This window comes from Acinonyx jubatus, chromosome D3 (genome assembly GCF_027475565.1).
Source record: "Acinonyx jubatus isolate Ajub_Pintada_27869175 chromosome D3, VMU_Ajub_asm_v1.0, whole genome shotgun sequence".
Lineage (NCBI taxonomy): Eukaryota > Metazoa > Chordata > Mammalia > Carnivora > Felidae > Acinonyx > Acinonyx jubatus.
Window position 1 is genome coordinate 18,924,433 of NC_069392.1, and position 11,616 is coordinate 18,936,048.

Sequence of the window (11,616 nt, forward strand, 5' to 3'; positions counted from 1 at the left end):
GACTATTTTGTGAGTACTTGGGGATAGAATGAGTAAGTAAATATATTTGATGGGAACTTCTCTTACCATGGTAGAGGAGACACACAGATGAGAGGAAAATGAGAGGAAAATGAGAAGAAGCCTATCATGGTGGATCTGAACTGGAGGTCTCAGTACAGACTCATGACATTTGTATGTTTCTTCTGGTTCTATGCATTGACACATCATAGAAGCAATGGCTTCCCCATATCAGTGAACACTCCTAGCACTTAAATCTTGGTTTCTGAAATACCATAATCTACTAATTCCTGATTTCAGATCTGGCTGAGGGGATATACAAGCAGATCCTGGAACATTTTGGGCTAGAAGTCAAGAAAATTTTCTAAGACTAATGGATTTGTGTAAAAGAACATAGTTTCTGGCTTAGAGGGGCTCTCTTTGGTCAAATCTGTAACAGTTTGGGCATCAAAAACAATAACAATGTTGGATGATAACATATTGAATTAAGACAATCCTTGAGGGGTGCCTGGGTGGCTCAGTCAGGTAGGCGTCTGACTTTGGCTCAGGTCATGATCTCATGGCTCCTGGCTCGAGCCCCACGTCGGGCTCTGTGCTGACAGCTCAGAGCCATTAGCCTGCTTTGGATTCTGTGTCTCCTTCTCTCTGCCCCTCCCCCACTTGCTCTCTCTTTCTCTCTTTCAAAAATAAATAAACATTGGAAAAAAGTTTTTAATTAAAAAATACATTAAAAAGATAATCCTTGAGTCAATAGTGATACTCAAGAACATCTAGGTTGGGTAAGAGGGGATCTCCTTTATAAAAGAATGCCAGCTAATGAATGTTGAAGAAATGACAGGTTTAGAAATCACCTTTTTGCAAACACAAATTTATTTATTCAGACAAGGACCAAAATAGATGCTAAAACATGGGGTCAAGTGTTGTTTAATAAAAAGATACTTGCCTGGTCTCAAAGTATCAAACCATATGTTACTTATTTAATAGGGCACTACCCCTTACAGTGGAGAGATCTGGAAGATACCACTTTTATGATGTGATCCAACTTAGCATCACCAATGATAGGAGATCCTTTGTGTTTAACCTGGATCTGATCATGAAGAAATAATTAGAGGAGCGCCTGGGTGGCTCAATCGGTTAAGCGTCCGACTTCAGCTCAGATCATGATCTCATGACTCATGAGCTCGAGGCCTGCATCGGGGGTCTCTGCTGTCAGCACAGAACCCACTTCGGATCTTCTGTATCCTCTTCTCTCTTTCTGCCCCACCCCCCTCAAAAATAAATATCAAAAAATTTTTAAAGATTAAAAGAAAGAAATAATAGACAATAGACAATACTAGACAAACCAAGATTGTGAAACAAGACTGTGATACAACTGGACTGGCTTCCTTAAAAAGGTTAATATCATAGAAGATCGATTGTTTGTTCATTTCTTTTAAAGAGGCAGAGAAGGGGCACCTGGGTGGCTCATTTGGTTGAGTGACCAACTCTTGATTTTGGCTCAGATCATGATCCCAGGGTTGTGAGATAAAGCCCCGCATCAGACTCCATAAGTGTGGAACCTGCTTAAGATTCTTCTCCCCCCTCCTGTCTCTCTCTCTCTCTCCCCCCACCCCAACCCCTCTCCCCCACTCACACACTCTCTCCTCTAAAATAAATAAATAAATAAAATAAAAATAAAGAAGCAGGGGGAAGTTCTAGATTAAAGAAGACTAAAGAAACATGATAATCACTGATTGGATACTGGATGTAAAGAGGTAAGTAGAAGATAGATGATAGATGGTAGACAGGAGGGAAGGAAGAAAATAGATGATAGAATTATTGGATCAGTTGGGAAATTTTGAACTGGATGAGGTATCAAATTTTCTTGAGCGTGATAATGGTATCAGTGTTATATAGGAGAATATCTTATTCTTAGTAGATATATACTTAAGTAGTTAGGGATAAAGTGCCATGATTAAAGCAACTTACTTTTAAAAACATATAGATAGATTGGGGCACCTGGATGGTTCAGTCATTTAGGCATCCTACTTCGGCGCAGGTCACGATCTTGCGGTTCGTGAGTTCAAGCCCCACATCGGGCTCTGTGCTGACAGCTCAGTGTCTGGAGCCTGCTTCAGATTCTGTGTCTCCCTCTCTCTCTGCCCCTCCCCTGCTCGCACTCTGTTTCTCTCTCTCTCTCAAAAATTAATAAAGATTTTAAAAATTAATAAAAATAGATAAATAGATAATATATGGAGTGAGAAAAAGAAAACAAGGTGAAATATTAACAATTGGTGAACCTAAGTGAAGGCTAAATGGGCATTCTTTCCATTTTTCTGTGGATTTAAAATTTTTTCAAAATAAAAATATAAACATTTAGGGGGAAAATAGCCACAACAACAGCAAAAAACTTGTGAAATGCATCTAAGACAAACTTTGAGGGAAAATGATAGCTTTCATGTATCAGAAAAGAGTTTAAAAATCAATAACCTACGTACCCATCTTATAATTTGTGTATCTCAAGATGAGTTTTTTTGAAAAGCAACTCAAACTCAACAGAAGTAGAAGAATCAAGATAAAAATAGAAACTAGTGTAAAAGGTTATAAGTGTATAATAAAGAAAATCAACAACACTAAAGTTGATTCTTCAAAAAGACACTAAAATTGATAAAACCCCTATCAAGATTGGTCAAGAACAAAGAGAGAAAACACTAATCACCAATACCAGGAATGAAAGAGGACTCACTACAGACCCAACAGACATTAAAAAGGTAATAAGAAAATGGTATTGACCACTGTCTGTCAATAAAGGTGACAATTTGCATAAACTGAACAAATCCCTTGCAAAGAATTAACTAAAATGGATACAAGAAGAAATAAAAATGTGATAGTCTTATATTTATTAAAGAAATAGAATCCATTATTGGGGTGCCTGGGTAGCTCAGTCCGCAGAGCATGGAACTCTTTTTTTTTTTTTTTAATTTTTTTTTTCAACGTTTATTTATTTTTGGGACAGAGAGAGACAGAGCATGAACGGGGGAGGGGCAGAGAGAGAGGGAGACACAGAATCGGAAACAGGCTCCAGGCTCTGAGCCATCAGCCCAGAGCCTGACGCGGGGCTCGAACTCACAGACTGCAAGATCGTGACCTGGCTGAAGTCGGACGCTTAACCGACTGCGCCACCCAGGCACCCCAAGGAACTCTTGATCTCAGGGTCATGAGTTTGAACCCCAAGTTGGATGTACAGATTACTTAAAAATAAAATCTCTAAAAGAAAGTAATAGAATCCATTATTTATTTATTTGTTTATGTATTTATTTATTTTTAAGTTTGTAAAGATTTAAAAATATATATTTAAAGAGAATACAAGTCCTCTTTGAAAGTAGTTAAGATCATTGATTGTGTTGACTTTGTCTCTCCTAATGAAACTTAGGAGAGGTGCATGACATCTCTCTCTACCCTCAAGTGGCCCAGTGTAGAAATCACATTGTTCATGATACCAGACACATTCACAGAGGACAGAACCACACAGACAGGCCCTATTCAAAATGGGAACTAGAAATACGCCAGCGCGTCATGTCTGGCTTTGTGGGTCTGGTAGTTGGACCAGGCCAAAGGCTTGTTTTCCTGTGGGAGACTTTCAAATACTCAAATGTGCACAAACTCATCATCATCAACTTGAACCTTGATGAAGTATTTCCTCCCCATGACCACCTGGCTCCTGAACTCCACAGCCTTAAAAGTAGCAAACTTGTTCTTTTCCTGCTCTTCCAGTAGTGGTTTCACATGGTTGGTGATGGTCTGGGTCTCAGCCGTGGCAGACTGCATGGCTGAAGGTGCCCCCACACATCTTGCTGGCAGCTATCAGGAGATGGGCCGAGCGGAACCCAGACCTGAGGTCCCTGCTCTGCTTAAGGCAGGTGGCCTTAGAATCCATTGTTTAACACCTTTACACACATACACAAATAACTCCAGCTCAAAAGCCTTAACCAGTACATTTTTCCAAGTATTTAAAGAGAAAATAACTTGGGCGCCTGGGTGTCTCAGTCAGCTGAGCGTCCGACTTTGGCTCAGGTCATGATCTCGGGTTTCGTGAGTTCTAGCTCCGCATTGGGCTCTCTGCTGTCAGCACAGAGACCACTTCAGATCCTCTGTTTCCCTCTCTCTTCCCCTCCCCCATTGGTTCTCATTCTCTCTCCTCTCTCTCTCAAAATAAAGAAACATTAAAAAAGACAGAGAAAATAACATCAATCTTAAAAAACAACAGGTGCGCCTGGGTGGCTCAGTTGGTTAAGCGTCTGACTTTGGCTCAGGTCATGATCTCGCAGACTGTGAGTTCGAAAGCCCCACATCGGGCTCTGTGCTGACACTTTGGAACCTGGAGCCTGCTTCAGATTCTGTGTCTCCCTCTCTCTTTGCCCCTCCCCTGCTTGTGTTCTGTCTCCCTCTCTCAAAAATAAACATTAAAAAAATTAACAAAAAAGGCAAAAAAACAACAAAACTTTGTCTCCTAGAGCATAGAAAAAAGAGAACACTTCCCAGCTCTTTTTATGAGGCCACTATAACTTTGATACCAAAACCTGACAAGGACATTATAAGAAAGGAAAAATACAGACCAGCATCTCTCATAAACATAAAGACAAATATCCTAAACAAAATGGTAACAAATCAGAGGTGACTGGCTGACTCAGTTGGTAAAGTATGCCACTCCTAATCTCTGGGTCGTCAGTTTAAGCCCCATGTTGGGTGGGGCTTTTAACTTTTAAAAACAGTCAGCAAATCAAATAAAAATGATATTAAAATCATGAACAAATGGGGTTCTTCCAGGGATGCAAGGGTGGCTTAACAGTCATTGAATATCTTAAAAGACAGAAAAATTATTTGTCTTGATAACACAGAAAATACATTTGAAGAACAACCTGATAGGAAAATGGGCAGAAGATTTTAACAGAAACTTCATAAAAGAGGATGTTCAGATGACCAAGAATTACTTCCAACCCTCAGCATTAGGCATGGGTTTGTTCATTGTCTGTCTCACCCACCACAAAGGCAAGGACTTTGAACATCTGGGTTACCACTGTGACCCCAGCACAATGGCTGGCAGATAGTAGGTGCTGCTCATCCTATTTGATGAAGCACCTTTTGGGAAGAGAAGCATTCTTGCACCCGCAAGGCCCACTGAGTTGTACTCTGTACACATCCATGTCCACAGGCATAATGGCCGGGGCTCAGGCCACCTGGGCTGGAGTTCCCACTTAGCAGTTACATGATACTAGACACATAACTCAACCTACCTGAGCCTGGCTCTTTTTTTTTTTTTTTTTTTTTTAAGTATATTCTACACCCAACGTGGGTCTCCAACTCACAACTCTGAGAACAAGATTCCCATGCTCTACCAATTGAGCCAGCCTGGCTCCCGGAGCCTGTGAGTGGGAGCAGTTCTCACCAGTAGAGAGCTAGAGTGCAGAACGATCATGCATTTTGAACATGTTTGGCTTCGAGGAACTGAGAGGCTGCTGTCACCATCACTGCTATCACAAACCCCCAGATGTGCACATTCACACATGCAGGTGCACACTGCCCAGGCAAACAAGTTCTTTCCACAGCCACAGCCCTGAGGGAAGGAAATGCAGTAATTTCCCGGTGAGCTGGCCAGGAGTCCAGAGAACCACTAGGGCCACAGGGGCTGGGAGGGGAAGGAGCTATGAGCCTACTCCACAGTGGGGTCCCCTGCTCGGACCCTGGGTCCTACTCCTAACCCTGAGATGTCAACCCACATCCAATCCAATCTACTGTAACAGTGGTCAGACTGCTGCCAACAAGGGAGCATCTCCTATGGGCCAGGCAATCTTCATGCCTGCCTTTAAGGGTGCAAGTGCCAGCATGAGTCTCATTTCACAGAGGCTCAAAGGCCGCAACAGCCTGCCAGAGTTTCTGCTCTCTCCTGTGCTGAGAGTGAAACCCACAGATCCCTGGATGGGTCGGAGCAGCTGGTAAGACCCAGCTCTCAGGGGCCCATCCCCGTCCCCACCTCCACAGCCCAGTGCTAGCCCAGACTCCAGTGCCCTAAAAGGTGAGTGCTCTGGACCCCACCATCCTCTTCTACGACTACTCCCTTTATCAGTAAAGCTCTGACCTTTACAGGCTGGCTAGGAGCTAGGCAGACATTGGAATCCAGGGCAGGGGGTGGAGGATTCTGAGAAGACCCCACCCTTCCAGCAGCCCAGGACAGTTTCCACCCCTGCAGAGGCCTCCTCCCTCTGTGACACCAGGCAGCTCCCTCCTGTGCAGGCCTAGTTTCTTTATAAATCAAGTGCAGCAATGAATCCCACTGGATTCTGGGAAAAGCAATGAATCTTCCCACCGAGGATCCTGTGGGAGGGCAGGTATTTCTGCGTGGCAGGTATATGTCACAAAGCCGAAAAGCCAACACTACCCTGAAGTTCATGCAGTCTCTCTAGAAGACAAGCACTTGCTCAGAGCCTCAGAACACCCAGTTTGCATGCAAGCCTAACACATTGGGCCATAAGGCTGGAAGATGACAGACTAGAGAGAAAGGAACCTCACTGTCACCGTGTGTCTATTTACCCATTACTCATGGTGCTGGGTCTCTACTCATGCCAACTTTAAGACTCCTCCCCCAGGGGCCCTGGCTGCAGAAATCATGGCCCCAAAGGAACAGACCTGGTACGGTAGGCTAGGAGGAGTTCGGGTCTGGGAGGCCTGATGCTAAAAGGAGATGGCGGTAGGGAAGCTGGAGACAGCAGGGAGGAAGGAGTGGGCTTCAGGCAGGCAGCTCCCTTCAGAGCCTGCAGCAACATGGCCAGGAGCCCTCAAAGGGGAATCTTGGCCAGGAGGACCCCAGCCCAGCCAGGGTCTCTTGACCCCCTGTTCCACAGCAGCTGGGGCCAGCTCCAGGCTCCCTCCCACTCCTGGCTTCTTAAAACAAGAACAGGAAGTTGAGAGTGCTGTTTGACAAGTACACAAAACACCGGGGAGAAACCACATCCGCCCTCCTCACCAAGGAGACTTGCAGGGAAGATCTTGGGCTCAAGAGCAGAGACCCCAACCACAGACCCTCACACATGCACAGCAGGACATTCCATAGAGAACCACAAATCAAGAACCTCTCCAAGGGGAGACACAGTGGGCCCAAACCCCCTCAAAGAAATGTGGCAGCGGCTCTCACTCCTGGGGACCATGTCCCCAGCACTGGTCTCTGGGGCCTGAAGCCCCTGCCTGGTTTGCAGCTACAGCTATGGTTCAGGTGGGCACAACACCTCTGTATGTTCTCCAGAGCATGGGGGAGGGGAGGTTCACTCCCCTCTCATCACCTGGAAGGCCCCTGGGGAGACCAATCAGCCTGTCCCCCACTTGTCACTGAGCTGCCACCTTCAGCCACTGTCATCATAGAAGGAGCCCTGAAGGAGGAGACAGAAAGCCCTGAGAAGAGCCCAGAGGACCAGGTCAGAGGACCAGAGACAGATGAACAGATGCACAGACAGACAGACAAAAGAAGGAAGGAAGGAAGGAAAAGGCAAATTAATGCAACAGAAGGATAAAGCATACAGGAAAGGTGAAGCCAGAACAAAGACAGCCCAGAACACCACCTGCCCAGCAGTGGCTGGGCCAGGACTCGGCCATGCTCCCCCTTGTGCTGGGACTGTCCCCTCGGTTTATAATGCATTTCTGATCCTGACAGTGATCCATGAGGCAGATATTCCGGGAAGCAGACCCGGCCAGCAGGGAGGGAATGATTTCTCAGGCTTCTTTCTTACAGGCCCGGGCTGGGGGCCAAGGGCCAGGAGGGGCGTCCTGCTATGTTCCGCTCCGGTGGGCAGTGGAAGCCTCTCATGGGCTAGGCTTCCTGGAAAAGAATAGGAAATGCAGGCCCCCTCTCCACCACCCACCTTGCCCCGGCCCCAGACATCAAACAGTCACTGGCTGGGCCCAGGCCCTGACATCAGAAGGGGAGGCTGTGGGGGACATGGTGCTAGCAAGGGCAGATTTCCTAGATCCTGGGTCAGGGTGAGAGACTGGCCCCGGGCAGCACTGAGTGCACCCTGGCAAGCCAGGACTCACCCATACTTCTGGAAGAAAACCCCAGCCTTAGACAATTGTGTGGCTTCTCTGAAGGGCCAGTGCCAGTCATCAGGGTCAGCACGGGCCAGACCAGGGACACTGTGGCAGTCCCCTCTCGGGGCTTCCCGAGGCCTGGAGCTAGAATAGACTCACACACCACCTCTGTCAATATCCCCAAGCCCCCTTCTGTCCTCTGCGCACACTATTCTCCTGCTCTATGCAAGGGTCCTGGGGCTGCCTCCTTGCTGGACTCCAAACTCACGTGACCCCCACCACCAGTGCACACACACATGCACCTTCTCCACACTCTCACCACGGGTCACAAAGTGTCCAGGAGGAGCCAGCCACTGAGAGCCACCCAGCTCCCACCCACCTCTTACTCACCGTCCAATCTCCGAGCAGACCTTGGAGTCAGCGGCGACCGCAGCGTGGGCAAAGGCCTGGGAGCCGCAGTGGGCATGGTGGCGAGAGAGGACCACGGCGGGCACGATGATGGCTAGGGCCAGCCCCAATCCCAGAAGGACCATGCTGACCGTGGCCCTGCGTCCCTGGGCCATGGCTCTGAGGTCCAGGGTGGAGAGAGAAGGCAGGTAGACAGACAGATGGGTGGATGAATGAACAAGATGGGCAGATAGACTCACAAGTGATTGGACAGATGAACAAATAGATGGAGGCCAGAGACAGACAAACAAATGGATTGACAGTCCAGATAGCTGGACAAAAGATAGTAAGAGAAGGTTAGACAGAGACGGGATTACAGACGGTGGACAGACAGGTTTACCAACAAACAGAGGCACCCAGAGGACAGGTGGGTGTATGGACGGACAGCTGGCGATGGCAGGGCTGCTGCCCGACTCTAATGCTTGCTATGAGAGGCAGAGCTGGCCACACGCCTGAACTTCCAGTTTTCAGTCCCTGTTCTTGGCCCTGGCGGGAGGCCAGGGACCAGGGCGTTTGTGGGGAGTTTTCCTTCCAGAAAGGAGAAAGCAACCGCCGTTAACTCCCTCATTCCCGCAGCCTGCCCCCTGCAAGCCTTGATGATACAAACACCCCTCCTCCCCAGGGCTATCCCAACCCACGTGCTTGAGGACTTGGCGCCTACTGCCCACAAGACAGCTGGGGTGCAGGATGCTCAGAGCCCCCACGGCCATTCTCCAGTTCCCAGCAAAGCCAGGACAGCAGGGTTCAGGCCTGCCTGCCCAGTCCCCTCCCCTGGATCAGGCTCAGAGAGACAAGGGGGCCAGAGTGGCACCCCGACTCCTGCCTTCTTGGTGTGACCCTGCCCAGCAACAGCTTGCCCTAGTATCCTCAGAGTCAGAGGACAGTGGAGATGTTTGGGACACAGAGGTAGGGCTAAAGGGGGCCAGAGACAGAGGGAGGGAGGACCTAAGGCGATGTCACTCAGGACCCAGGTTCAAGTCCCAGCTCAGCCACAGCCTAGCCAGGGAACAAGGGTGCTAGGAAGGGGTTCAGCTTCCCAATCTGCATCAAACACCCAGGACTACAAGACATCTATGTGAGGAATGCAGACAGGGCCTGCATCCAGCCCTTGGCACCCCACTACCCCTGGGGCCCGCTGTCCTAGAAATGCCACCATGGGCCTCCAGAGAGTAAGGCTGCCCTCCCATCTGCCTCTCTGCCCTTCCCTGGCAATGTGTCTGCTTCCCTGTGTCTGTGGTGACAGTGCCTCCTCTCCTGGGGACACTGGCCTAGGCCCTCCCTTGCCCAGACCTCAGGGTGTCCAACAGGGAGGCTGCTGGGGGAGAGGGGACCCTTTGAGTCCCCTCTTGACCAGGCTCACAGGGGCACAGGGTGCAGGGGCCACAGGCTGGACTCCCACTCACAAAGCCCCCATGACCCCCCACCCCGTATGTCCTCTGTCTTCCTTCCCAGCTGAGCACTGCCCTCCCCAGGCCTCTCTACACTTCCTGGTATAGCAGAGAAACCATGCCCATTCAGCGACACAGACTGCTGGGCTCTGTCCCAAGCTTCTGGTCAGCCTGGACAGTCTCTCTAGTAGGCCCGTTCCCACAGCTGCCTTGTGGGATGGGGAGGGCTGTGAGCGCCTTTTCCTGCCCCCACTATCCCCCACAGCACAGTGACATTGCTCAACCAGGAAACAAAGTGCATTCCTGGGCTAGTGCCAGCCCACCCGCTAGGAGGCAGGGGCGGCAGAGACAGCAGGTCTGAGGCATCAGGAGTGGGACATCCCCCCTCCTCTTCCCAGCCATCCTGGTCAGGCTGAGGCCAGGGTGCGAGGGCTGGAGGAACAAAGGCCCAGGAAAGGAAGGAGCATCAAGGTAGGTCTGGCTAGAGATGCGGCTGGGGAGGCTTAGCTGAGAAGGGTCCTGAGTATCCATGTCCGGAGGGGAGGGGTAGGAGATGATGGGAAGGAAAGAGAGAGGAAAGCAAGTCCCTCAGCACCTGAGGGAGGCTTCAGCTGAGCCCGTGGGGTCTGGGGAACTGGATGCACTCTGCCCACATGTGGGAGCCCAAGGAGCTTCACCTCCAGCAGGAACAAGACCAGCCCCTCAGGCTTCAGTCTTCTCTTTTGCAAACGGGGCTATGGCCTTTCCTCTGGCACCAAAATGAAGGCTGAGGAGGTTTGCACACCCCAGCAGCCCAGCCTCCATCCTGTCTCCGGGGGACCCCAGCAGTACTACCCTCTGGGGCTCAGGGCCCAGGCTGCAGATATAAACCCCATTTCCTTGTGAGCACTTTGGAAACACTGGGTTTTCCTGCCTTGTGAAGGAGAGCCCAGACCTGGTCTCCCCTGGCCTCTGTGCCCCTGGTCTCAGGGGTTCCCACTCATGTTCACTGGTCAGGGGGACATCTGGCCATAAGGTTGTGACACCCCCTCCCCTGCTCACCCCCTCTAGCCTTTCACAGCTCCTCACATCAGGCATCACAACCGAGTGTAGGAGACAAGTTAGCAGACCCCAAGGGAGGGCAGGAGGGGCTGGCCTGTGGTGGAGGGGGCAGGGTGCTGTGCCCCACTGCCCCTCCAGGCCCCGCTCCTGGGCTGCATTCTCTGGCTGCCCGCCAGTCCAGCTCTGACCCTCAGGATCTGGGGACCTTTTCCAGCTCACTGTTCCCTGAGAACTGGGCCTCCTTCTGGAGCTGATCACAGCTTGAATTTCATTCTATTCTAGGTTTGTGCTTGGAAAATCCCCCGGAACCTGACTCTGACTAAGAAGTTTTGCTCCAGCCTCTTGCCCAATCCCACTCTTCAGACCTCAGGTTCACTTCCATGTGTCCTCCACAGTGTGAGCGGGGGCACCCACCAGGCTGAAGAGGTAGCAGAGTTGACAAGCTTTTTCTGCTGGGTGCACTCTGGCCGAGTAAACTCCGGGGCTGTGACACCCCCTGGTGGTTAATGCTGGGAAGTGCCACTGTCCGGGCCAGAAAAGCGGCGACCTGGCCCCTGAGGCTCAAGGTACCGAAGGATAATGTTTGGTATGGGTCTGCCCCGCCCCTCACCCACCCTCCCACTGGGCTCTCATGAAAATTCTGAGGCTAGCTCCAGCACCTGAGGGGTAAAGACCTCTGAATCCCACC

At 49.9% G+C, this 11,616-nt stretch overlaps 1 protein-coding gene and 1 pseudogene across 4 annotated transcripts in view; both read right to left on the reverse strand.

The window, feature by feature from the left end:
• GGT5 (gamma-glutamyltransferase 5) overlaps positions 1 to 11,560 on the reverse strand; it is a 45,381-nt gene extending 33,821 nt beyond the window's left edge. For 2 of the 4 annotated variants that reach the window (XM_027044108.2, XM_015077587.3), the window contains exon 1: positions 8,443 to 11,551. In XM_027044108.2, coding sequence (XP_026899909.1) covers positions 8,443 to 8,615 — 173 coding nt within the window. In that variant the 5' untranslated portion in view covers positions 8,616 to 11,551. Of the gene's footprint in view, positions 1 to 8,442 lie in introns of all 4 variants that reach the window. The other 2 variants (XM_053205922.1, XM_027044107.2) reach the window with 2 other exon arrangements.
• On the reverse strand, positions 3,176 to 5,192 carry LOC106979652 (cystatin-B-like; annotated as a pseudogene).
• Positions 11,561 to 11,616: the final 56 nt, after the last annotated feature.